Here is a 23,080-nt window from a genome sequence, read left to right as displayed (position 1 = left end):
AAGAAGAATGAAAAAGGAATAAGGGTATTATCAGATGCAATGTGGGCACTCACTAAAGGTACTTACACAAGGAAGCTACAACTCTGCCCAATACTTAACATGACTTGGGAGGGCAGGAGAACTTGGTGAAAGCTTTCTGCACCTCCAGGCTTGCATGTGCTAGTGCTGCAGTACGGGAGTAAATCAGACAAGGCAGCCAGCATCTGCCACCAGTAGCAGGCAGCGAAGGGCAAGGCCACTTGGCACACAACCAGTATTCCTCCAGAAAAAGCAAAATAACAGCTTGCCTTTACCTAGTCAGGATATCTTTCATGAAAAGGAATAAATATTATTCCTGAATTCTAATCGCTACAGGCAAGGAGTTAGCTCCTAATACACCTATTAAACCCATCTCCAGCAAAGAAGTACTTTTATAATTTTTTACTCACAGGCCCCTTGGTAATGGAGATGGAGTTGCTCCAGTGGGAAATCTGGACTCTTGTGTGTTATTGAACCTTTGACCTAGAGATGTAAGCAATATATTTAGTATGCAATGTGAGCTGTATCTGAACTGTGGATTTTCCTCATTGCCATTTTAGTGTTAATATAATAAAGGTAAAAAATATCCACTGCTTTAATCTTTTTTCTTAGCATGTTTTCAGTCTGATTATAGAGTAGAACAGTTCAGTAACACTTCTTGCTTATTGCTGACTGTAGAGGTAAAATTTACATCGACACACTAATGGCATGCTATATTGGTGGCATATCCCTCTCATATTGCTGTGTTTGCATCTGAATACTTACTTTCATCAGTCTTGTTTGCTTCATGGTCCTGTAATGGAAAAAAGGTTAGATTTGATATGAAGGAATTAAAAAAAGAATTACTGTGTTCTGTTTTAATTTCTTCATTACCAGAAGGACACAGAGGTAATGGAGCAGAGAAGGGCAACAAGGCTGGTGAAAGGACTGAAGCACAAGTCTTATGTGGAACGGCTGAGGGAGCTGGGCATGTTTAGCTTGGAGAAAAGGAGGCTCAGGGGCTCTCTGCAAGTACCTGAAAGGACGGTTATCAGTCTTTTCTCCCAGGTAACAAGAGACAGAAGAAGAGGAAATGGCCTTATGCTACACCAGGAGAGGTTTAGATTAGATGTTAGAAAAAATGTTTTCACTGAAAGGGTGGTCAGGCATGGAACGGGCTGCCCAGGGAAGTGGTGGAATCACCATCCTTGGTGGTGTTCAAAAGCCATGTGGATGTGGCACTTACAGACATGGTTTAGTGGTGAACACGGTGGCTGGATTAATAGTTGGAACTTGATTTTAGAGACCTTTCTCAGCCTGAATAATTCTTTGATTATTAAATGAGAACTGCATGAATAATCAACATGGTTTTGGTATCTGTAGTAATTTTTAAAGAAGTATTTGTTCAGAAGTCATATAGTATCCAAAAGACTTTCATGATGCCATTTGAAAAATTTTAAGCAACCATAAAATTTCAAACTTTCTTATAATCTTGAGATTGCTTGTAGTAAGTATTGAGAAAATTTGGCCTTAGTTTTGCAGTGAGTTAGTTTTGATCCATGTTCAATTTCTGACCTGAAAGACTAAAAATACATCTTCCACTGAATCAAGGAAACTGAGTAGACTCTCTTGTCACCATGCTAGAATTGAAGCAATCCAACTAATATCCTGGCTTCTTTGGGAGATGCTTAATTTTGGCTCCCATTTCTTGACTTTTAGGGAATCAAGACTCCCATCTGATAAGTATCTTTCAAAGAAGCACCAGTTATTAATTTGTCTGTCTTTTTCTACCCAGCTAATGGTTTTTTACTAGTGACAAATGCATCCATTCTCTGGCTGGAGAGGTGTAATCCATCACCCAGCAGCTGGGGAAATGAGACATGGCAAAATTTTTCTCCCAGTCAGCTCAGGCCTTTGAGAGGAACAAGGGCTACAGTTCTGTGCACATGATCAGTGCTGGTTAGTGCTGACAGCAGACTGAATGGGAGCAGTTAGCAGATGTTTCAGTTTTTCTTTGGGCTTTGTCAATGTAGCCAGGGATGGAAAGAACAACAGAGCACTGGACAAACACTATGCTCATTACCATGTGTTCCTTTAAGACTGTAAAGGCTGCCACTTACAAGACAAGCAAAGACCCCAAAATTTGGACTGCACTGGGTAACTCTTTCCTAGGCTGACTCTTGTGACAAACTGGTGAACTGCAACCACCCAGGAGCTGAATACACCCGTGGTACAGAAGAGTGTCTGGGACCTTCATCTTGAAGCTGTAACTCAGTGTGCTGGCTCCAGCTAAATGACAGCCTCTTTTTATTCTCTGCAAAGCTAGGATGATATCCATCTCAAATGCAAGCTTTGAAAATGCATTAATGGAGAGGTTTCAGCTGCAATATGGGACTCAAGTCTGTTGTGAAGCAGGAGTATTCTTAGTGCTGATCAGATAGTGGAATTTCTGTCCAACATTCTCCCTTGAGACACGAGATTTTTTTCTTATCTTGTACTGGTAAAAAAAAACTGAGAAATCAAACTATTTCATAAAAGAGAAATCCCAAATTTGGCACTGTTTAGGATTTGCTCAGAATCCCACAGGACACAGATCTAAATGGGAAGAACTTTGTGACGAGGTGGAAGGGAAAATAAAATGCTGTTGTACATACAAACTGCTCGGTACATCTAGAAATTTAAAGACTGATATAAGGTGCTCATATACCACCTGCACTGTTACCATAACATCTAATTCTATTATATGAACCCAATTTCCTGGTTTTAAGTGTCTAACTTCTCTATATAGTTATTGGTAGACTGATTATTTCCTAGGGACAATTCAGAGCACAGGGCTGGGACAGGGTCTGAGCATGCAGCTTTTGGCACAGATGCTGACACAGTTAACATGTTACTCTGTTCTGGATAGTTGGCTCCTCATGAAGACCCTCTCAAACTGGCACAGCTGTGAGTAGAGCTATGGTGTAGATGAATTAATGGAGCTGATCTGGTTGAAAAAGAATCTTTTACAATTTGCTTTTGCTCATTTCTGCAGCTGGACACGTTTCCAAATAGTTTGCTTAAAAAAAAAAGCCCAGCACAGTGGAAGGGACAGACAGGATAAGAGCAGAGGGAGGCAGAGGGAGAAGAGGACTGGCTGAAACACAGCCTTAGGACCCAAGGCTTGTAATTAGTTCTTCAAGAACTGCATTTTCTAGTGATACTGGTTAGTCACACTACCCAGTCTGACATTTTAGAAGGTTTCCATTTTCAGAAAGCATTAATCATTCACCATCTGAGAAGAATGAGGCTCAAGGAAAAGTGCTTCAGATTGGACAGAATCATCCTCTGCTACTTAAAGTAAGGCTCTTGAAGTACAACGGGTATTTTTTAGTACAAGAAATTATTTTTGCGGACTGAAACATATATCCCTTATATCCCGTATTTCCCAAAAAACATTTGAACTTTTTCTTGGATCAACAGAGATGTCCAGTGCTCTTCTGCCCAAAGGATTAATAGCAACAATCACAACAGCAGATGAATCTGACATCTGGTCATCTGTTTCTGTTATTTAATCCAGATAATAAATAGATAATCCATCTACTTATATATGAAACAACTAAGTTTAACATGTTCTTTTAGAGTGGCCCATTAGCTACTCACTGGTTTTGGATGAAGACGACTTCTGGGGAGAGGCAAAATATTTCTGAAAAATACACACAGTAAGTTATGGTGAATTGGATTTATTTATTTTATTGGCTCAGATAGGCTTTTTAAGATCTAGAGGGAAGGAGGTCTGCAGTAAATGGATTTGATTTCAGCTCTGCACAGCTACAGTGCTTGTGGTGATGCTGTGCCCTTGGTGTGGAACTACTCTAGAACAGCTCCTGTCCTAGACCTGGGGTCGCCTGTGACTGCACAGGACCTCACCAAACACCCTCACACACAGAGTATTGTGGATGCCTCCTTCTGGGGGCACGTAACATACCCTGTAAAATAATGACCTAGAGAGGCGGCAAGGCTTATGATGCAGCTTTCTATGCTTCTGGGGACACAGGAGTGAAGTAGGCTGCACACTCAGGTATGATTTTTCCCTTTTCTGCCAGGGACTTGGGATATAAACCATGGATTTACTGAGCCCAGTTTCTTTACAAGGCATCTTGTACAGCTGCAAAAACATCTAATTTGTAAAGGTGCAGAGGTGGCTAAAAGGACCTTAAACTGGCTGGCAGAGATATTTTATCCCTGTACTGGATCCTGTAAGGGGTATTTCAGAAAATCCTATCCATATGGCAAACTGCCTTGAGCACAGAAGTTAACAAAGCAGTGAGAGCTTTTGGTTCTCATCCTGTCCTACCATCCCCAGCTATTTGAGTGGCCTGACAATTGTTTATTGTCTGAAATCTACACATTAGAGAGAAGAAATTTTTTTCTCTGCTAATATTTCCTATTGATCTAAGCTGCTGTTAACTTACCTGGAATTATCCTGCTTAGGTGACTCTCTGGTCATGCTGTGCATGTGGGAGTGCTCTGTATTCTGTGCAGGCATAAACATGAGTGGCTTGGTGAACCTAGTAATGAAACATGAATTAAGAAAGGAAAATTACATTTAACAACAGTGAATACAAACAAAACCTCTCTTTCTTCTCCCCTACCCCCTCAAAATTCTAATAAGTAACCTTAAGAGTATTTCTTTTTACTATGTACTACATTTGGGTTATTGAAATTGACATAAAAATCGTTGATAATATTTGTGCAGATAATCTGAAGAGATATTTACTCTATGTATTTATTACTTCTGTTACTGTATTTCTTCTAGAGAAAGAATTACCAGACATGTAGTATCTAGATGAGAAAAAATATTTTTCTGACACTTTTAAATAATGCACAAACATTCACAGCAATGGGTTACCTGGTTACTGGTGGTGGTGATGGTTTCTCCTGTAAGAGAAAATGCACTGAATTGTTTTTTGGTCACTTTTTAATTCCATAAAATAGATTTGTATGATCCTATTTATCTTACCATATCAAGATATTATTTTTGCATTGTGATACAGATTTCTACTAGAGCTCTGTCTGGTAATCTACATTAGGATGGGAGAGGCAAGAACTCAACATCAGTAAATCTGCTTTGGCCATATGTTATGTCAGTACCAACAAATGGGAAAAAAATTACTGTGTCAGAACTGTCATTGCTCCTCTGCTGCAGTTCTGCCTCTGTAAAGCATTTCCTTAGGCTGCTGCTTCACAGATTGGATCACTATCACAGAGGACTGGGAAACTTGCCCCTTCCCATTTACTCTTTTGAAATGGTTTGCCAGCTTTTCTGAAAAGGGAGTGTCAGAAAGCTTTAAGTGCAGGAAGAGATGTGTTCCCAGTTTTCCCTTTTGAAAGACTGATAATCTTTTCTCAAAGTCACATTTGTACCCTGCCTGAGGGCAATGGGAGTCATACTGTAGAAAGGCCTCACCTCTTCTTCAGGAACCTCGTAGACTTCTACAGGACAGGGAAGAAATAAAAAGCACTCTTTAGTGTAGCAAAAACATACTGCATGTTCCCATAAAAGCTGATCTGAATTTCTATCAGTCATACTTGTGACTCTGGAAAAATAACTTGGAGAATCTGCTCAGAATTTGAATCTGCCACCAAAACCCTGGAGCAGCAACACCCCCAACACCCCCTGTCTTCTGGGGGGAACTTCAGGTGAAGTCACAGGAATTCTGATATACAGTGACTGTATTAATCAAGATTACTCCCATCACAAAATCTTTTTGTTGTTCTGTTTCTCTTCTCATTCCCTCCCTGCTGCAAGCAAGATGAACGCTTGTGTTGTGCAAACCTGGGTCAGTTTGGAAAAAATGTGTTATCACACCTGCAGCAGCATTTAGCCTTTCCTTGACTCAGGGAGGAAGAAATCAGGTCAGTCATAAATACAAGCTGGCTCCTTTGCATGGCCAACATCCCTCCCTGAGTTCTGACCCGCAAGTATATTGAAATTCATAGACCTTGAAAGAAAAAAACACCAGCATCTTTATCTATGCCCAGTTTCTTCGATGCAAACAGAATCCCATTTCAGTAAATTTCATGTCAGGTTTCATCACTTTAACTGCACTCAAGTGTCCCGGCTCCCACCAGGGGGAGATGTTTTATTCTTTAGTGACATCTGTCAGGAACTGGTTGTTGCTCGACGCTGATTTACAGAAAGGCTGAGACTGAAAAGGGCATTTTAAAATATCTGGAAAATAACTCACAAAATCTTAAGCACTTCATAACAAATGTTAGTTTACGACTTGTAGTTTGTGACTTTAAAGCTAAACACATTGCTAATGAATATGCAAAGCTTTTTAAAGAACTGTGTCATGTCTGGAAAGGTTACATCCAAGCAATTAATGAGAATGAGGATGCAAAACAAGTCTAAGTTGGAAGAGAGAGATTAAACAAGAATATCTGAATTTACAAAAGCAAGTAGGCTTCCTCTTATTTGCTTCTGCTTTTGTTTCTTTTTCCAAATAAACTGCTCTTTATAGAATCTTAATGGGAACACTGTTACAAAAGACCATGCAAGACATTGGCCTGTACAGAATTTCTACATGGTTAAGTCTAATGATCTAAAAGTATTGGGTCTTGATTCCTACGGTGAAATGGGATTACTGACATACTGACTCCTATAATTCTTTTTGCTGTATTGATCCATTTGTGTTCCTCTACTAGAGCGAAAGACTAAAAATAAATTAATTTGGGGCAAGTAACTTGTTCTAGTTTTATTCATGCTTAAAATGGATTTACTGTTCAAGCTAGACAAAGCAACTGCTACAACACAGAAAGGCTAAAGGGGAACATATTTTTGTTTTACTTCAGTATGTCATAGGGTTAGTGGTGTGAATACATCGGGCATAATTTAATATTCCACAGTCTTATATTATTGTATTCTAACAGCAATGCAAGCTTCACATACCTTGCATAATAGAAGGAAGAGAAGGCTTTGGAGAAATAGGGGGGGCTGGCTTTGTTGTCTTCATAAATCTGTTCACAGGTGCTATAAACATATTTTATTAATGTACATATATATATATTTGTGCATGTGTGTATATATACACATATATTTATATATTTACACACATCTGTTAACAATGTAACATTTATACAATAAGAACGAATATTAAGTAGTCCAAATGACAACCTTTTGTGTGACCTTGAATAAATCAACTGAGTCAGAAAGCAGCTCTCATTTTTTAAAAGAGAAGGATTATTCAGTATTTCAGCCTTTCTGAAGAGGTTTGATATTGTCAGTGATGTCAGAGAGCAGAACTACATGCTCTTCTCTGTTTACTTTTCACCTTTGGGCTGTAGTAGTTTCATTCTCTAGCTAAATATATATATAAGTGAGACTAAAAAAAAAAGTAAAGTCTGTCTTTATCTACTAAATATCTAAAAATGCTTGTTCTTCTCCTGAAGCACTTCAGCAAACAGACAATTTTAATTTTAATGCTCCTTTGGTTGAGAAGGCAGGTCATATGTCATGAGAAGCCTACTGGTTGTACAAGGGCTGAACTTTGAAACAGCTGAGAGAGGCAGAAATTAAACATGTCTTCCAATAAAGTTAAAAATAATTTTCCTTGGCCTTGTCATAAGCCGAAGAGCCAACTGCCTTTTCACAGGCTGTGATCTCTTTAATAGCTACATTTCCACTCTTTGAACCCTAGAAACAGACATTAATTTTACCCTTTTTTTTCCACAATTATTCCTAATAAAGCAATAAGTATAAGCTTAAATGACTAAAACTCACATCTTGTAGGTAGTGACATGCTGCCTTCTGTGGGTTCAATATAGTTATCATCATCATTGTCCACTGGCACAATGTAGTTATCCTATGGGAAATGCAGGACACAAATCTCTCAGTTAAACCTCCATTATGTCATCAAAGTGTTTGGATTGAAGTCCTGGCAGCAGTTTACAATAGTTGCCATTTCACAGTGACTCCTATTTCAGACATTTATCGTCCTATGTGGAAGGCAATCCCAAAGATTGAAAATCCTTTACAGAATTATTCCACTGGTGCATGGAAGCCCTCCCTTCCCTCTGGTCCTGGAGTAGCCTTTGAGGTTTCTCTCTCCCCACTGCCTGCAGCTTGTTACAGATGATCAGGAGCCATTCCATGGTCTGAAGAGCCTTCTTGATACTCAAAGCAGGCAGATATCCCCTAGGAGTCAGTGTGGCACTTGCATGTCACTATTAGTGATGTACAAAATGATTTCTACTACAAAGGCTAAGAAAGAGACCAGACCATGGCATTGCTATGACATTTACACAGTTATAACAAACATATCTGTAAACTTTACCTCATCATCACTGCACTCCTTAGGCTTAGGTGGCACTTTTGGTTTTGCAGCAGGAGATGGCAATGGCATGGATGGCACACATGGTTTCTTTGGTCTGGACATGGCTGGACTGGGTGTACTTGGGAGAGGTTTGTTGATGGGAGGAAGCGTCTGGTGACTGGTGCGATTGTCTTTTAATTTGGTAGAAAACAACAATTTGAGTAAAAATTACACATTAGTCTCTGCACTTTCTCCTACTGCTTGTGCAAAAGTCTTTGCTGTGGCTGCAGCACAGGTCGAATGGCAGACCTGAGCACAGCTGGACCTGATGTTGAGATTTGTGTGTAAATAGGTCCTGTTTCCTTGCTCAGGGCAGCAGCCCAGCCCTCTGTATCAGGTGCAGCGGGTGCCTAGACACTGGCTGCTGTACGAACAACTCTTCAGCTCCCTGGGGAAAAGCTGTAGTGCATATGAGACATGAGAAAAACGACACTGGGTGGGACTGGAACATGAATTATGCCAGGTTCTCTGGGGTGTCAGGTCCTTCCCTTTTCAAAGAACACACAGGTCAAGGGCTGATAAACTTCTATGAGTACACATGTGGTATTTTAACACTTTGATGAATATTCCACAACCAGTAACAGCGTGGTATCATACAAAAATGAAAGCAGGCATCATGTCAATGTTTCTTTTCTCCACGTCTCAGATCTTCATCTAACTGAAGCTAACTTTCATTCACTTCAATGCAACCTATCCATGGTTGAAAAGAATCAAATTAGAAAGAAAAAAATCCCTTTACACTGGACTGATGTAAATAAAATCTTGATCCTGTCCTGTTTTTCAGGATATTTATCACCCTTAGTACCAATTTTGAAGGAGTGAATATTTGGGCTACTGTTTTACTGCTTTGGGAATAATGACTGGAGAAACAGAGAAGTTTAAGAAGGGACCTGTCTAGTCTGATGTGCCTCATCTTCAATAGTAATTGCTGCATCAATATATGTGGATTAATTTGGAGCCCCAAGTTAACAGTATCTCCCATACCTCTGCTTGAATTCTGTCATTAGTAGATGTCTATCACAGCCTCTAGGACACATTGTATTAAAATTATAAACATCACTACTGGCAATGCTAACCTGTTTCATACTGTAATAAAAAAACCCCAAAAAAACATACCCCTGAATGCTTAACATCTGAGTATGAAAATTAGAAGCAAACTCTCGAGGAAAGGACAGATTAGTGCATTGGGGCCTCTTCTCTTCTGGTACTGATCAAAAAGCAATTATCAAGGTGACATAGTTAACTATTTCATAACTACCTGCATATTCACCCCTAGAAACAGGGAATGAAGAGGGAATCTTCTTTTTCTCCTTCTCACTTGGAGGTGGCTCATAGCTGTCATCAGGATTCTCTTCACTGGGGACCACATACATCTCAGAGTCAGAGTGGTCATCTGGATTTTCATAATCACTGTCCTAGAAAGACACAACTCCCCATTTCTCATCTCATAGCATTCTATAACAGAAAATTACAAAACTGTACCCTTGAACAAACACATCATATTCCTTTCTAGTGCTTCCTCTTGCAAAGAGGCACTCCTGCCTCCTCCCAGGAGCTCCCTGCCTTCTTGCTATCTCCAAGGAGTCCTTCTACCTCAAGAGCTCGGTCTTCAAATTACGGACTAATAGCTTGTTTCCTTCCCCAGGACAGTTCCTTTCTAGATCCAGCCAGATGGATCTTGGTGTGTGTTGTCACTTCCTCTCCCTTTCCAGTTAAAAGGGTATTCAATATCTGACTCCAGAAGGAAACTGGTCACTTCAGGCTGACAATTGCACCATTACTTTACACAGCTGACAGCCATGAATTGCTTCACTCTAATCTTTTCTAAAATCTTAGCAGAAGTTTTCATTTTTAGTAAGAAGTGGCTTTCCTCTCCTCATCCCTCCCACCCTTCCTGCCCCAAATAAAACCTTCTTCTGATTTCTGAAATTATTGTTCAGTTTAGGAAGTTCCTCAAATTGATGCCGTGTGCTCACTTATCCAAAAACCTTAGCATTCGTGGCTACCACTGACTGTGCTTCTGAAAGCACTTCTAAGTTGAATGTAAAAAAATTGAAGCAGCTAAAAATCAGTGGCTACTTGTGAATTAAACTGATGTAAAAAATAACATTCCAACTTTGTTTGGCTCAGTATTTAGTTCAACCACAAGTAGATGATTTTAAAAGAAACTTTTATTATTATTTCTTGTGCTAACTTGTTACCACAGTAACCTCCTACTAGCCCGAAATATGTACTTACAAAATCATCTGACCATTGTTCCTCTTCATTGTCTGCGTGTTCTAAACCAAACATTAGAGTTATTTAAGGAGATGTAATAGTAAATATAAATGTTTGTTTTAGATTGGTTTTTCAATCTATAGTTATCATATTCGGTTAAAAAAGAGTGAGCAAAATTTCCAAACAGTTCCGAGCAACACATCTATTTGGACAGAATAGTAAATTAAATGCCTTTTTGCTTATTTTTGACAACTTATTTCAGAACTGTTGGAAAAGCATTAGAAAATGACAAACTGTGCATGGTCTGAACAGCAGAGCATGCAATTTACCCACAATGCATCTCATTTTTAAGTAGGGATGACAATTTCTAGATAATGGAACTTCTGCTGACCTCTGGGCCCTGGTTAAAGCTGGTTAAGTGTTTATATTAAACAGGGAACAGTTACCTGGTAAGTTCCAAACTCTGTCCTGCTTTCTTCCAGTCTTATCTTAACAAGATGGCTGTTAACTTGTAAAAACAGCCATGAACTAGTTTGTGTGCTGTATGATAAGCAAGTAAAGGTCTACCTTCAAGATAATTTATGATGTCATCATTACATTAATAGTATTATGATTTTAAATCTGTAATGATGCATTTGTTCAATTTCTTCTGTATTTACTTGCACAGTTTCTGTAAGGAGGGGCTGCATGCAAATTCTCCTCCATTTTTACAGCAGCCTAGATACAGAACTCTGATTAAGACTGATTTTGAAAGAGTGGTTACTTGCTACTCTTCATGCTGGCACAATTAAGCATTTTTTTCTTGCCTTTCATTTCAGAGGTGTGAACTACCTTCAGAGTTGTTGATAATGGTATCTTGTTCTCTCATTAAAAACAAATTGTGAGGAACTATATAGCTGAAATACTGCTAGGCATATAGATAGCAAATTAACACAGACATGCAGTTTAAATTTACATTAATACAGCCTTACCTGAAGCATAATCCCTTTGTGGCAGACTTGGCGGTGGCTTTTTTTTAAGGCTGTAAATTATAATTATTACATTTATGATCTCATAAGTAACATTCACTAGAAAGGAGTATTAGCCAGACACATAAAAAAGCTGATAACTGAAGATACCTGCAGCTAAAGAAATACAGATTACCATCACAGATGCTTAGCAAATAGCTGTAGAAGAATGCTTTCAGAAGCTAGAAACTGATAAAATAATAAAATAGAATCTAAGAATTTGATTTTTTTTTTCACTAAGAACATATGTTGAAAGGACAGCTTCCTCGCTCACCCCATGTCTTCTTCATTTCCAGAAGGAGATAAGATAGGGGGCAGAAATAAATGATGATCTATCAGAAGATGAAAATCTGTTCAGGTTCACAGAGGCTTTATTAAGACTATGGCATAAGAAAGTGGTGTAGCGCTCTCCATTTGTATTTTTAGAACTAAATAATTTTGCATGCACTTTATTTTATGGTTAATATTTAAATGTATACCAGGTCTCTCAGTGAACGATTCTACTTTTTATTATTTTATGATGTTATGTCCCTTTTTTGGTAAAAACTGTTACAAGGCCATCACATATCAAGTGAATCAAAAGATGATGGATTTGTAGAAATACTGAAAGGATCTTTTTGGCTATACAGGTAGGTTCATAAGTGTGTGCATGTATATATATCTAGCAAGCAGAAGTACACATATGAGTAAACACACACACATATGTGTGTGTGTGTGTGTGTGTATATTCATGTATACTTCTCCTTACTAACTTGCAGCTGTCCAAAGAATACATTGAATTATAGTCAGTTTAATTATTTCACTACCCTGTAATGAAAGAGAAGAATTTGGGTTTAAAGTCAAGATGAACAATGCATGTGTGGCATCACAGGCCAGACTGGTGCCTCTGCAGAGGGAAAAAACAACAACCCTTTGTTTTTTGTAGCCAAATAAAACATTAAGATAATTAATGACATTAAAATTATTCATTAAAGTGACTTTTGAAAATTGTCTGACAGCTTCTTTGTAGCACTGATGGGATCTCACCATGGACCTGAAGCTTTGTCTACTAAACTGATGACTTCACTGATTCGTCAGTCAGGTCCTAACAAATTCATTTGCAAAAATAAGCAAATAATTTAATAAACCCCACATCCCCAAAGAATTTAAATTTTTTTTTTTTGGATCTCTGAGCAGTAGTGTTTGCAAATGTTGCTTTACCACAGGAATTTGACTCTCAATATTTAGACTTAGGTCCTATTTAGGCTTGCTGCCTAGGTATCATTGTTCAGGTACCGCTTGTCACTCAGGGTGGTGGCAGGCTGGCACTACCACATCAACTTACAAATTTTCCTGTCTGTTTTGAGAAATGCTTTGGCTACTTCTGGGTTGAATTAAAGGAATTCTGTTGCTCAAACAGTCACCAAAAACACCCCATGCATGAATCAATGAATAAATGGTGCGGGCATTGCTAAAACTCAAAAAAAAACCCACCAACTCCCCAAACCAAACAAAAACCAAACCAGGAAGATTACTCTTGCAATGTTAGCCTGCTTTGTTCATGGCTAACAACACTGATGATGGATAGCTGTCTCCTAGTTTTAACCTCCTGAAGCATAATATAACTTAGTGTACAAACAGTAAATTAAAAAGCATTCTCAACAGCTCTGCTCTGGTCTTCTGTCCAGGTTAGCACAGCCATGTTAGAAAGAAAATCCCAGGGCCACTGCCAGGGCTCAAGTCTTAGGAAGGGCAAGTCTTAGGAAGGGCAGACCAAGATCTCTTGATGTATTTTACAATACATCTGCCATGAGTTGTTTGGAGACTTGGGAAATAGTGGAACTGAGGCAACAGTGAGAGGCTGTCTAGGTCACGGTATAAAGTACATGGCTTAAGCAATATCACACATTTCTAAGCTGCTAAGCAGAAATCTTCCACACTTGGTACCAGGCCCTGTAAATCCTGGCAGTGACCCTGGCAGAAAATGTAAATACGTTATAACGAAAGCACACGAGGTAAGAACAGAGGTCTGTGTCTAAGCAGCCTATCATGCCATGGTGCAGCCATGGAATAGCATACCGATCCCAAGTATCTTTCCCAGTTTTGCAAATTAAGGCCACTTGTTCATTTTGGAACCTGAATATCAATAGAAAAAAAGAAATAATGTTTCTGTCACAGAGCTGAAAGAGTTCACGGCCACATCTACATTTGCAAGAATCTTTTCAAATATGTTATTTATTCTAAAATTCAAATCCACTTAAAAAGAAGTTTTCACAGTACTGGTATAATTTTCTAAGTGCCAGAACTGGAATCCAGGCTCTTTTGAAGTCAGCTGGAGCTTCACTTCACAGGAGCCAGAGCTCTACCACACCACAAGCTCAAAAGACACAACCCTACTTCAAGGCGTGGTTCCCCAGCTACTGCAGACTCTGACCTCATTGTCCACACAGATCCTTGCAGAATGGCAATTGACTCTGCCTTGCTCCCTGAAGTTAATGAGAAGGGACTGGAAGAACCAAAAGCCATCCAACTGACCATGCATATTTAAATGTATTTAACCACAGTACATATATTGGAGCTTCAACAAATAACCAGGTAGCACTTGAGACATTGCATATAATGCATTATAGATGCTTCTCACATATGAATAGAATGCAGGGTACAGAAATTCAGAACAACTTTTAAGAGAATAAATTATTCCATTTTAAAGCAATGTATTCCAAAATTTCCCCCTATAATATGCTGAGCTTGACCCAACAAAATATTTAGGCATGTATTTAACTTTTCTGACATATATGGTCCTGTAGGAGCTGTAAATATTAATTACTTGGAATTTGTAGCACATTTTTGTTTTCCTGCATTAAGTGAAGAATTTGAAAATAAACTGCAGCAGAGGTTTGGGTATTTTGCTCTAGCAACACTTGTTTTTACAGGCTACACCCAGAAAAACAACGAAACATACGTATTAGTAGACCTTTACACGTAGCACTTAAATTTTTCCACAAGTGCATTTCCCTACTAGTGTTTTTGCTCAGTCCCCCAGCATTTAAGATATGCCTGAAAACTCCTAGTTTTCAAAAGTCAATTGCTTTCTTGTATTGTTATGTCTGTAAAAAGTCCACTCCTTTGTTAGGAACTATTTTAATATAATAGTTTTTACAAAAATTATATTGGTATCTTTTCTGACCTGAGTATTTATAGTATGTATTAGGTTTACATGCACTAGAACATCACACTTGTGATTACACAGTAAATTAATTGAACTTTGCCAGAAACATTTTCAGAGGTCCAAAAGGTGTGATGCAAAACATCAACTTTTCCTGAACTGTGTATTCCTAGTGAAAGAGTTTGTCATACACTTGGAATTATACAGTGATTGTACAAGATAAAATTAAAATGAAAGGGATTTTTTTTGAAATTTTTATTATGACTCTTCCACACGTTCTTACAATGCGCTATGGCAGTTATTGTAATAAAAATCCTGACACTCAAAACATTCTATTCAGCTACACAGTAATTTTCATGTTTCTTCATCATAACAGTTAAAATAAGGCATTATACTTTTTCCTGTTTTCTTTCTCTAAGCGTGGTACAGCTTGATTTTGGTACTTTCTCTCACTGTTTGGTTCATAAAATACCGCTTTTCCCTCTGCCAAGGGTTTGATCATGAATGCCTTTTACTTGTAGCTATGCAGGTTGAAGAGATATTTAGTGACACAACTATTTTTCTGCCTGAAGTTACTGCCTAAATTATAAATGGTATAGAAAAATGGACCACACAAATCTGAAGCAAAGACTTACCCAACTAAAAAGATGGGTAAAGCATCTTTGTTCCATCTTCCAGGTCACATGGCAAATGTTCAAGAAATGGACATTTGGATAGTGTGCAGTCAGAAACTTGAGTAAAAGTGCATGATTTCTGATAGCTTTGTGAAGGATGTGATACTACAACAAGGAGAATAAATGGAACTTCTTGTTTCTTATTCAATACAGTAGGTCAGCACATACAAAACTTTAGGTGAAGTCCTGACTTTGCTGTACATGCAGTGTGACTTTTAACACCCAACTTTAGTGTAGTCAGGATTCCATTGAACAAAGCCTAGAGGCTTAAAGCTTACGATGTACAGATGAGTGCTGTCTTTACAGCGTGTTTCAAGCACAGGCAGCCTACATCCTGAAACCTATGATTGCTCTGCTTCCCTGCTCTGTATTACCAAGGACCTGAGTATGAAAAAAATGCCCCCAGCTCTCATTGTTTATCCAATGCTGGCTACACTCATTGCTTCTACACCTGAGTACATAATCCTCCTCGACACTGTGATCTGCACAGCAGCTGGGACTTAGGACTGTAAACAGCTTTGCATGTGATTAAGGGCAAGCAGGTGACAGCTATCCTGCAGTGGCCCATATTTTTACTGCCAGAAAACGTTGAGTCGGAATGGGGAACAAACAGGAACTTTTAAGCAAGGAAAAAACAACCTTTCTATTTCTTTCCTGTTACCAGGAATGCTCAGCTTGCTTTCCACAGATCCTTAAGACACACATGGATAGTAGATGAATTCCTCCCCACCTGCACCCCACAGATGAACTAGCCTGGAGAGCAAATGTTTTGAGATGCAAGACCTTTTACACTTCTGCATAATCAGGAGCCAATCCAGATTTTAGATGTGTTTTAACAAATACTGCTAATAAGTCATTAGTCACTGCATTTCACGAATATTTCATAATTGTTTAAATTTGTATAGCAGAGGCTTATGGCATACATTTGGGTGATAACTTTAGGCTTCAGATACGCAAGCACACTGTTTGAATTCTCTTAAAATTATTTCTATTTATAACAGGTTTGATTTTGATTTTCTTTCCCAGCATATAGATGAATATATGCTAAACAAAGCCCATTTAAAATAAAAATTTTCCTGCTTCAGTCATGTTTAGAACCTTGACATTTAATAAAATAATCCTTTAACTGAAATGGAAGTAGTGATCATCTGGATAACCATGTTTTGTTTGTTTTTACAACCAAACAAAAAGCCCCCAAAGACTGCATAGTAAGGAACACAGCCAGCTCTAATTCTGTAAAGCTTAACTCCTCTTGTACATACCCTTATCAGTGCTGTCAACTCATGCTTTTATTGCAAGTCTCATTATGTGCTGCGTTCAAGACTTGAACCCTGAAGTCATGTGCAAATATTGGAAGTTCTTAAATTTTTACAAACTAAATTTCTGATCTTCATAACTGCAAAAAAGATTATTATGACTCAAATGAATCACAGTGACATCAGAAAGATTATTATGCTTTTATACCTCATGTTCTTTGTGTTCTTATGACTGGGAGAGTTGACATGTGAGCTTTGTGCTGCAGTCATACTTTGACTTTTTATGAGTCTACTCTTTTATATATATATATATATACACACATATATATATATTTATATTTTTTTTATCTTGCATGAATCAAAGAATTACAGTGCTATAGCAGCAATCTTTGACACTTAATGATGACCTTCCCAGCTTCTGCTACACTTGGTTCATGTTACTTCTCCCTTTTCTGTTCTTCCCTTCTTATTCTTTAGGAAAGACACAATCAGAGCAACTGATTAACAACAGAATTCACGTTCAGGCTACTATAGGAGACACTCTGTAGCCTCAAATGATAAACCTTAGATGTTCTGCTGTTTCTGTCATCTTTCCTCTCTGAGGCTTTTGAACTGAGTCCACTGGAACATTATTAATTACAGTTAAACAACTATTGTGAAGTAGGAAGCCATCCTTTATTAAAAAGCAGCAACTGTAAGAAACCCTCTTTAACCCCTTCCACTCCAAAACCCCACCAAAAGCTTTGGACAGCCTAGCAGCTCTTCCCTGTCAGCAGGTCCCAGGTGAAAATGAGTTTTTTGTAGTTGGGCGGTGAACACAGTGGTCACTGTGTTAAAAACAAAAACACACTTAAAATGCCAAGTAGTTGAAAGAGGGCCATTTTATGGGAAAATTTCCTTTTGTGCTTGTAGGGAAATAAGTAAGTATAGCAAGTGACTGTGATTAAGTGTGAACTGCAGCAATCTTGGAGTGAAAGAGAATTAGTAAAGGAAAAAAAATTATCTCAAAAATCCATCTGATAGATCAGGTGTTTTACCATCAGAGCCTGCTCAAAGTCTGTGGGCAGAAAACATAGCTCTGGAAATGAGAGCACAAAGGAGTGCTGGGAGGCCAAGAATACCCCTCCTGCCTGGGGAACAGGAGAGCTGGGCAGTCCTGCTGCTCCTGGGAGTGTATCCCCCTCCTCTGGCAGCTCCAGCAGCTGCCCACCAACACCAGCCCTGCCTGGGCTGGCAGCAGGGCAGGAGCTGAGCCAGCCTGGCTCTCCAGAGCTCCTGCACAGCCAAAGCAGGCAGGGCCCTACTGCTGCTGCCAGCAGCTGACTGACTGAAGGCTTCGGATACACCGGGAATTAGCTGTTTCCCTTGGATGGAGCCATCATGGTCCCTCTTTAAAAACAATTCAAAACAATGCTTCCATGTGTCTTTTATGTACAAGAGCTGTATTTCTAGAATTAAACATGGTTGTCCTGGAAACACAGCAGATAGACATTGTAATTAACTTCTAAAAGTATTTAATACTTTTGTTGCCAATGACCCATCCAAAGAAAGACATCTGAATGAGAAAATCGCATCCAAATGGAATTTCAACGCAAATGAGCTGTTGCATTAAGAAAAGTGTGCTAAATAGCTAATTGCTTTAAATAGATGTTTGTCTGGAAACACTGAATAGTGTATTCATTTGACAAGGATGCAAAATTACTGGAATTTCTTTCTGTGTATAAATACATATGAATATTTTATAATACTTTCATGCACGTGACACAATCTGCATGTTGTTCAATGTATCTTACTAGAATAAGGGAGCTAGGTAATGCTGGATTTTGTTTTATAAGACTGAAACACAGGAGGACTTTGCATTTTTATGGGAATTTTAAGTATGATGTCTGACCAGTTGGTTCAAGGTGGAGCTCAAATTCAACTTAATTGCAGCAGGAAACCTAAACAGTTGCCTAAGGAGAAACGCACACATGCAAAGAACAAGCAATGACCATTCCCAGCAAACATTCCAAAAAAGACTCTTCACTCAAATACTGTTTTTTTCAAGGCTATAAACACAACCTATCATTGGACTCCAGTTCTGCAATTCCTTTATGATACTCTTAATACTGATGACAATTCTGCAGGTTGCAGTCTGAACTGAAGCTCCTTCCATGCACTGAAGTGCATCCCTCTGGAATGACATGGTCCCATCACTGAAGTACTACACATCACTGCTCATAATCCAGACTTCCCCACATTGATACAACTAGGGATTGGCATTGCAAACTTACTTTTTAAACTTGTTTATTATGCCACTTTCATTTTTCTTGATGTCATGCACCATCTTTTGGAGCTTCCTGTAAGATATTAAATAAAGCCAGCATTAATTTACCAAGTGGTTGAACATTTATATAAATTAAGAAAAATATGCTCAATGTATCTTCAATAAGTAGTTTAATTGCTAAATCATTTGTGCATGAAGTTTTCCTTCCTTTTAAAGAGCTCTTTAGCATTATTTGTGTTATCCTTCCAAATACAATTAAATATGGTATAAACAATCAATTTAAGAGTACGTGCATCAGGAAAAAATAAATCCTTCCCTAAATTAATAGTTTAGAATATTTAAATGATGCCATTTTATCTAGAACTGACTTCAAAACTCTAGCAAGGCTATAATGATGATGTCCTCTGATTTCTGGCCGTACATGGGACACTTAAATATAATGAGAATAATGGACAAATAATTCACAAGCACATCTTTAACTTCTGCTGAAAACTCAAACCGATAATTTATAGCAAAATGATAGACTGTAACCTGCTAATGTAGAGAAATTAATTACTTATAGTTGTGAGAAACAGGTGTAGAGCAAAATGCTCCAAAATTGCCAATAACAATATTCTACATCTCTAAGAGTAGCTTGGATTATTATCTAAACTAATGAGATACATTAAATCTGAGGTGAAAAGCCCAGAAGAACTTCTGCTTTTCTGTTGCATTTGTTGGGGTTTTTTTCTTAACAGACTCAGCTTCTGGTTCTGCTTGAAACATCAGAAACAGCCATCATCTGCAGTTTGCTGTTTCTGTGCTGTGCCCCAGCTGGCACCTGGCAGTGTCTATAAATGAAAAGTAATGAGGAATGAAAAGAATGAGAGAAGATCTAAATGGTTTAGTTCTAGTTTGGGGAGAATGGTTGTAAGTGTTTGTGTTTCTTTCAAAAAGGCTTGCCAGGCTTCAATTAGGGATGGATGTCAGCATCAGTTATATTCTTTTGTTGTTTGTCAAAGTTAGAACTCACCAACAAAAATCTAATTGTAGCTTTCTATCTGAATATTGCTTATTGCTCATCACTGACACTAATATATTTACATTAGCAAAATTATTACTTTATTTTAAAAAAGGTGGGCTTTTTCACATTACTGGTTTTATTCTATATTGTCATTTATTTGCTAAAAAAATCTTCACACATGCATGCAAATAAGATTCAACACAAAATTGATAAGTACCTGAATTAGTTTGCTTTTCATTTGATCACATTTAGGTGAATTGATGAGAGCATCATGGATGTTCCATGAGTCTTGAATAAGGCTATAGTTTAAAATATAAATTTATTACATATTTCTATTTAAAAAGGTGCATTTAAATTAGTAAATCACATGCACAGGTGCTATTATGGTATTTTTTCCAAGCAGATGGACTGACATGAAAACATTCCCATTTTTTGCCAAGTCAAATTTATTAAAAATCCGTGTCTCTTATTCCTTATTCTTCTTATGGAGGCATTTAGATGTCTAATTACAACTTTGATAAATTAGAGAGTACCTAATATGCTTTTCAAGTTACATAGGTCTTGTAGGAGTTGTTAAAATCCTTGTTTGCTGTCCCTGGAGAATTTATCTTGTCTGAAGCCTGTGAGAGTAAGCAGACAACCAGTGCAATAAGTGGGGAGTGTAGGAAGCCATCAAGCACAGCTGATCTCCTGTTTGAATGAACTGCAAAAACCACTCCGTTCAGTTAGCTGGAGGTTGAAATTTCTTGAAGTGCCAGGCCACATAAAAGGCAACAACTGAAAAGTTTTAGGAAGAGCTGTCCATCTGATTTATGATCTTAGAGAAACAGAAGAAAAGATGAGAGGCAGATGGAAAAGTCTACGGCAAGAGGATTCTCGAAATCTTCAAGCACTCAATCCCAGGCCCAAAGGCCATTCCAGTGATGAGGAAAGTGAAGCACAGAAGGGCATTTATATACCTAAAGTTTTGACTGAATCTACATATCTGACTAGTACTAAAATACTTGTGGTATGGCTCTCAAATACTTGAGATTGCACTCCAAGAAAAGGGGTTTGTTGAGAGAGTACCTCACCAGAGCAGCAGCCCGGAGAGCACCCAGGAAATGGAGGCTCCCATGGCCCAGTGCAGGCAGCCCTTGTGTCAGGTACAGAACTACAACCTCCTCCTTCACAACACCTCTGAGTCAGGACCTCATCACCAACTAATGTTTATTCTCTAGTGCTCTCTTGGGATGAGCAGAAATACTCAAGGACCTCCATCAGCTAGTACTGTAAATAAAAACAATGAGTAATGCTCGTCTTTGCATTGCATATAATTAAAGATAATCAAGAGGTAAAACTTAAAGTTGCTTCTTTAACTACAAGCTCCAACTCTTCATTAAACCTGCTTGGGATCTTTTTATGCAAAATCAGGTTTGCAGTCTGTGTTACTGCTAACCTTTGAAAACACATTTCGGCAATAGATATTCTGAGATCCATTTTAATTGTAACCTGCAGAGACTGGATGGGACCCTTTGATTAGGATCTCGTGGCACACAATAGATTTTCAAAGTTCTGCAGATAGTAAATTTTGAAGTCTTGGCTGTAAGTGCTTCTAAAAAGTTCTAGATTTCTTACAAGTACACTAGAAATTCTACATGTTGAAAGGAATAAGAAAAAAAGACAGAAACCTAAACCAAAACACTTTTTAGCCCTGTGTTGCTATTTTTGTAGCTAAAAACTCCAGTAATTCAGAATTATCAGATCTATTGACAAAGGGGTCTGTAGCTGTGAAAAGTACTTGAAGGAAGGTGGAAAGCTTTCCCATTGTATATATCATACATCCTGAAAGAAGGATTTGTTGTGTGACAAAACACCTTGCTGCACTCAAGGACTGGCAGAGCTGCCTCAAGATAAAACAAATAAAACAAACCCACCCTCTCTTTGATCTGGTCACAGCTCAGCTTATGAGGAATATGTGATGATGAAGGGAGGATGGTGGGTAGACCTGGCCCGTGACACATCCCCACCTTCAAACATCACCTGGAAGCCTTTGGCTCTTTTGCATGCACACTATCCTACAAAAGCTTTCTAAAGGTAAAATAGGTTTTAAAGAGAAAAATGAAGAATAAAGTGTGTGACAAGTTTTTAACTCAGATGTGAGATGAGGTACAGAGTCCCTAGACTTGAGAAAGAGAAGTCTGTCTTACTTTCAGACAGACATGTGTAATATGGAATTCTCCCACCATTTAGACTAGTTTTTGAGAAATTGTATTTATAGTATTATAAATCAGTAATTGCTTTATAAGCAATATTGATTCATTCAACAGTAAGGGACCTGTATGTTCCTTCTCCTCCTCCTCACAAGTTAGGTCTTGAACTGATGAAGCTGAATTGGTTTTAAAATAGTAAAAATAATTTAAAAAAGAAATACACTGTAAATCAGACAATTTGCATGCCAATTGCATGTTCTTATACCTTTTTGGGTATATCTGTTTCTCACTGACAGGACAGCCTGTAGTTCTGTGCCTAGAAAGTCACATTTTCTGAAGATTACAACATCCATTCACTTTACATAAGACTGTGGGTAGGTGTAGCACCCACTTTTGGCTTAAGAAAGGCGGATCACATTAAAACAAAAAACACTTTTTCAGAGTTTTTGTTTGTTTGTTTGGGTTCTTTTTCAGGAAAATTTAAATACTTGGCATCAGAAACCTACAATGGGATTTAGTAAGTGCAAATTTTAGACTTAAAACAAAAAAATCTCCAAAAACACCCACTTGCCTCAGCTACAAGGTTTTACAGGAAAGAACCACAAAACAGAAAGCAAGGAAAATTATAACGAATTTTGGAGAATAAAAGCTAAGCTATTAGAAGGTACAAACCAAAACTCAAAGAGCAGAAAACTAAAAATTATTACAGCTACTTCTGTTAATTAAAAAAAAACCCCACATTAGAATATGAAACTAAAGAAGGAACAGCATGTCCAGACTCCTCCTTTATGGCTTCTCACAGCACAATTATTCCACCACCTTTTCCCCAGCTGATCTCTGTTTTGTGTTTCCATAATCCTTCAGTTTTATAAATAGCTATGCAAGTGACCAAATTAAGAAAGAAAGTTATTGTTTCTGGAGAAAGAGAAGACTCCTGCTTCCTTTTGGGGGGAGAATCTGCTTACC

General features: G+C 38.2%; 1 protein-coding gene across 2 annotated transcripts in view; it reads right to left on the bottom strand.

The window, feature by feature from the left end:
* The window catches only part of BLNK (B cell linker), an 87,437-nt gene that overhangs the window by 11,178 nt on the left and 53,179 nt on the right, over positions 1 to 23,080 (bottom strand). For both annotated transcript variants that reach the window (XM_041461603.1, XM_041461604.1), the window contains 14 exons: positions 18,927 to 18,992; positions 13,637 to 13,693; positions 11,543 to 11,592; positions 10,593 to 10,633; positions 9,613 to 9,769; positions 8,316 to 8,485; positions 7,763 to 7,844; positions 6,932 to 7,012; positions 5,447 to 5,472; positions 4,889 to 4,917; positions 4,452 to 4,547; positions 3,640 to 3,682; positions 784 to 811; positions 429 to 501 (listed from right to left, as the gene is read on the bottom strand). In XM_041461603.1, coding sequence (XP_041317537.1) covers positions 429 to 501; positions 784 to 811; positions 3,640 to 3,682; positions 4,452 to 4,547; positions 4,889 to 4,917; positions 5,447 to 5,472; positions 6,932 to 7,012; positions 7,763 to 7,844; positions 8,316 to 8,485; positions 9,613 to 9,769; positions 10,593 to 10,633; positions 11,543 to 11,592; positions 13,637 to 13,693; positions 18,927 to 18,992 — 999 coding nt within the window. The remainder of the gene's footprint in view (positions 1 to 428; positions 502 to 783; positions 812 to 3,639; positions 3,683 to 4,451; positions 4,548 to 4,888; positions 4,918 to 5,446; positions 5,473 to 6,931; positions 7,013 to 7,762; positions 7,845 to 8,315; positions 8,486 to 9,612; positions 9,770 to 10,592; positions 10,634 to 11,542; positions 11,593 to 13,636; positions 13,694 to 18,926; positions 18,993 to 23,080) is intronic.

This window comes from Pyrgilauda ruficollis, unplaced genomic scaffold (assembly GCF_017590135.1).
Source record: "Pyrgilauda ruficollis isolate IOZ18807 unplaced genomic scaffold, ASM1759013v1 scaffold15, whole genome shotgun sequence".
In the NCBI taxonomy this organism is placed as follows: domain Eukaryota; kingdom Metazoa; phylum Chordata; class Aves; order Passeriformes; family Passeridae; genus Pyrgilauda; species Pyrgilauda ruficollis.
Note: the sequence above shows the minus strand (reverse complement) of the source record. Positions and strands in the feature narration are given on the sequence as shown.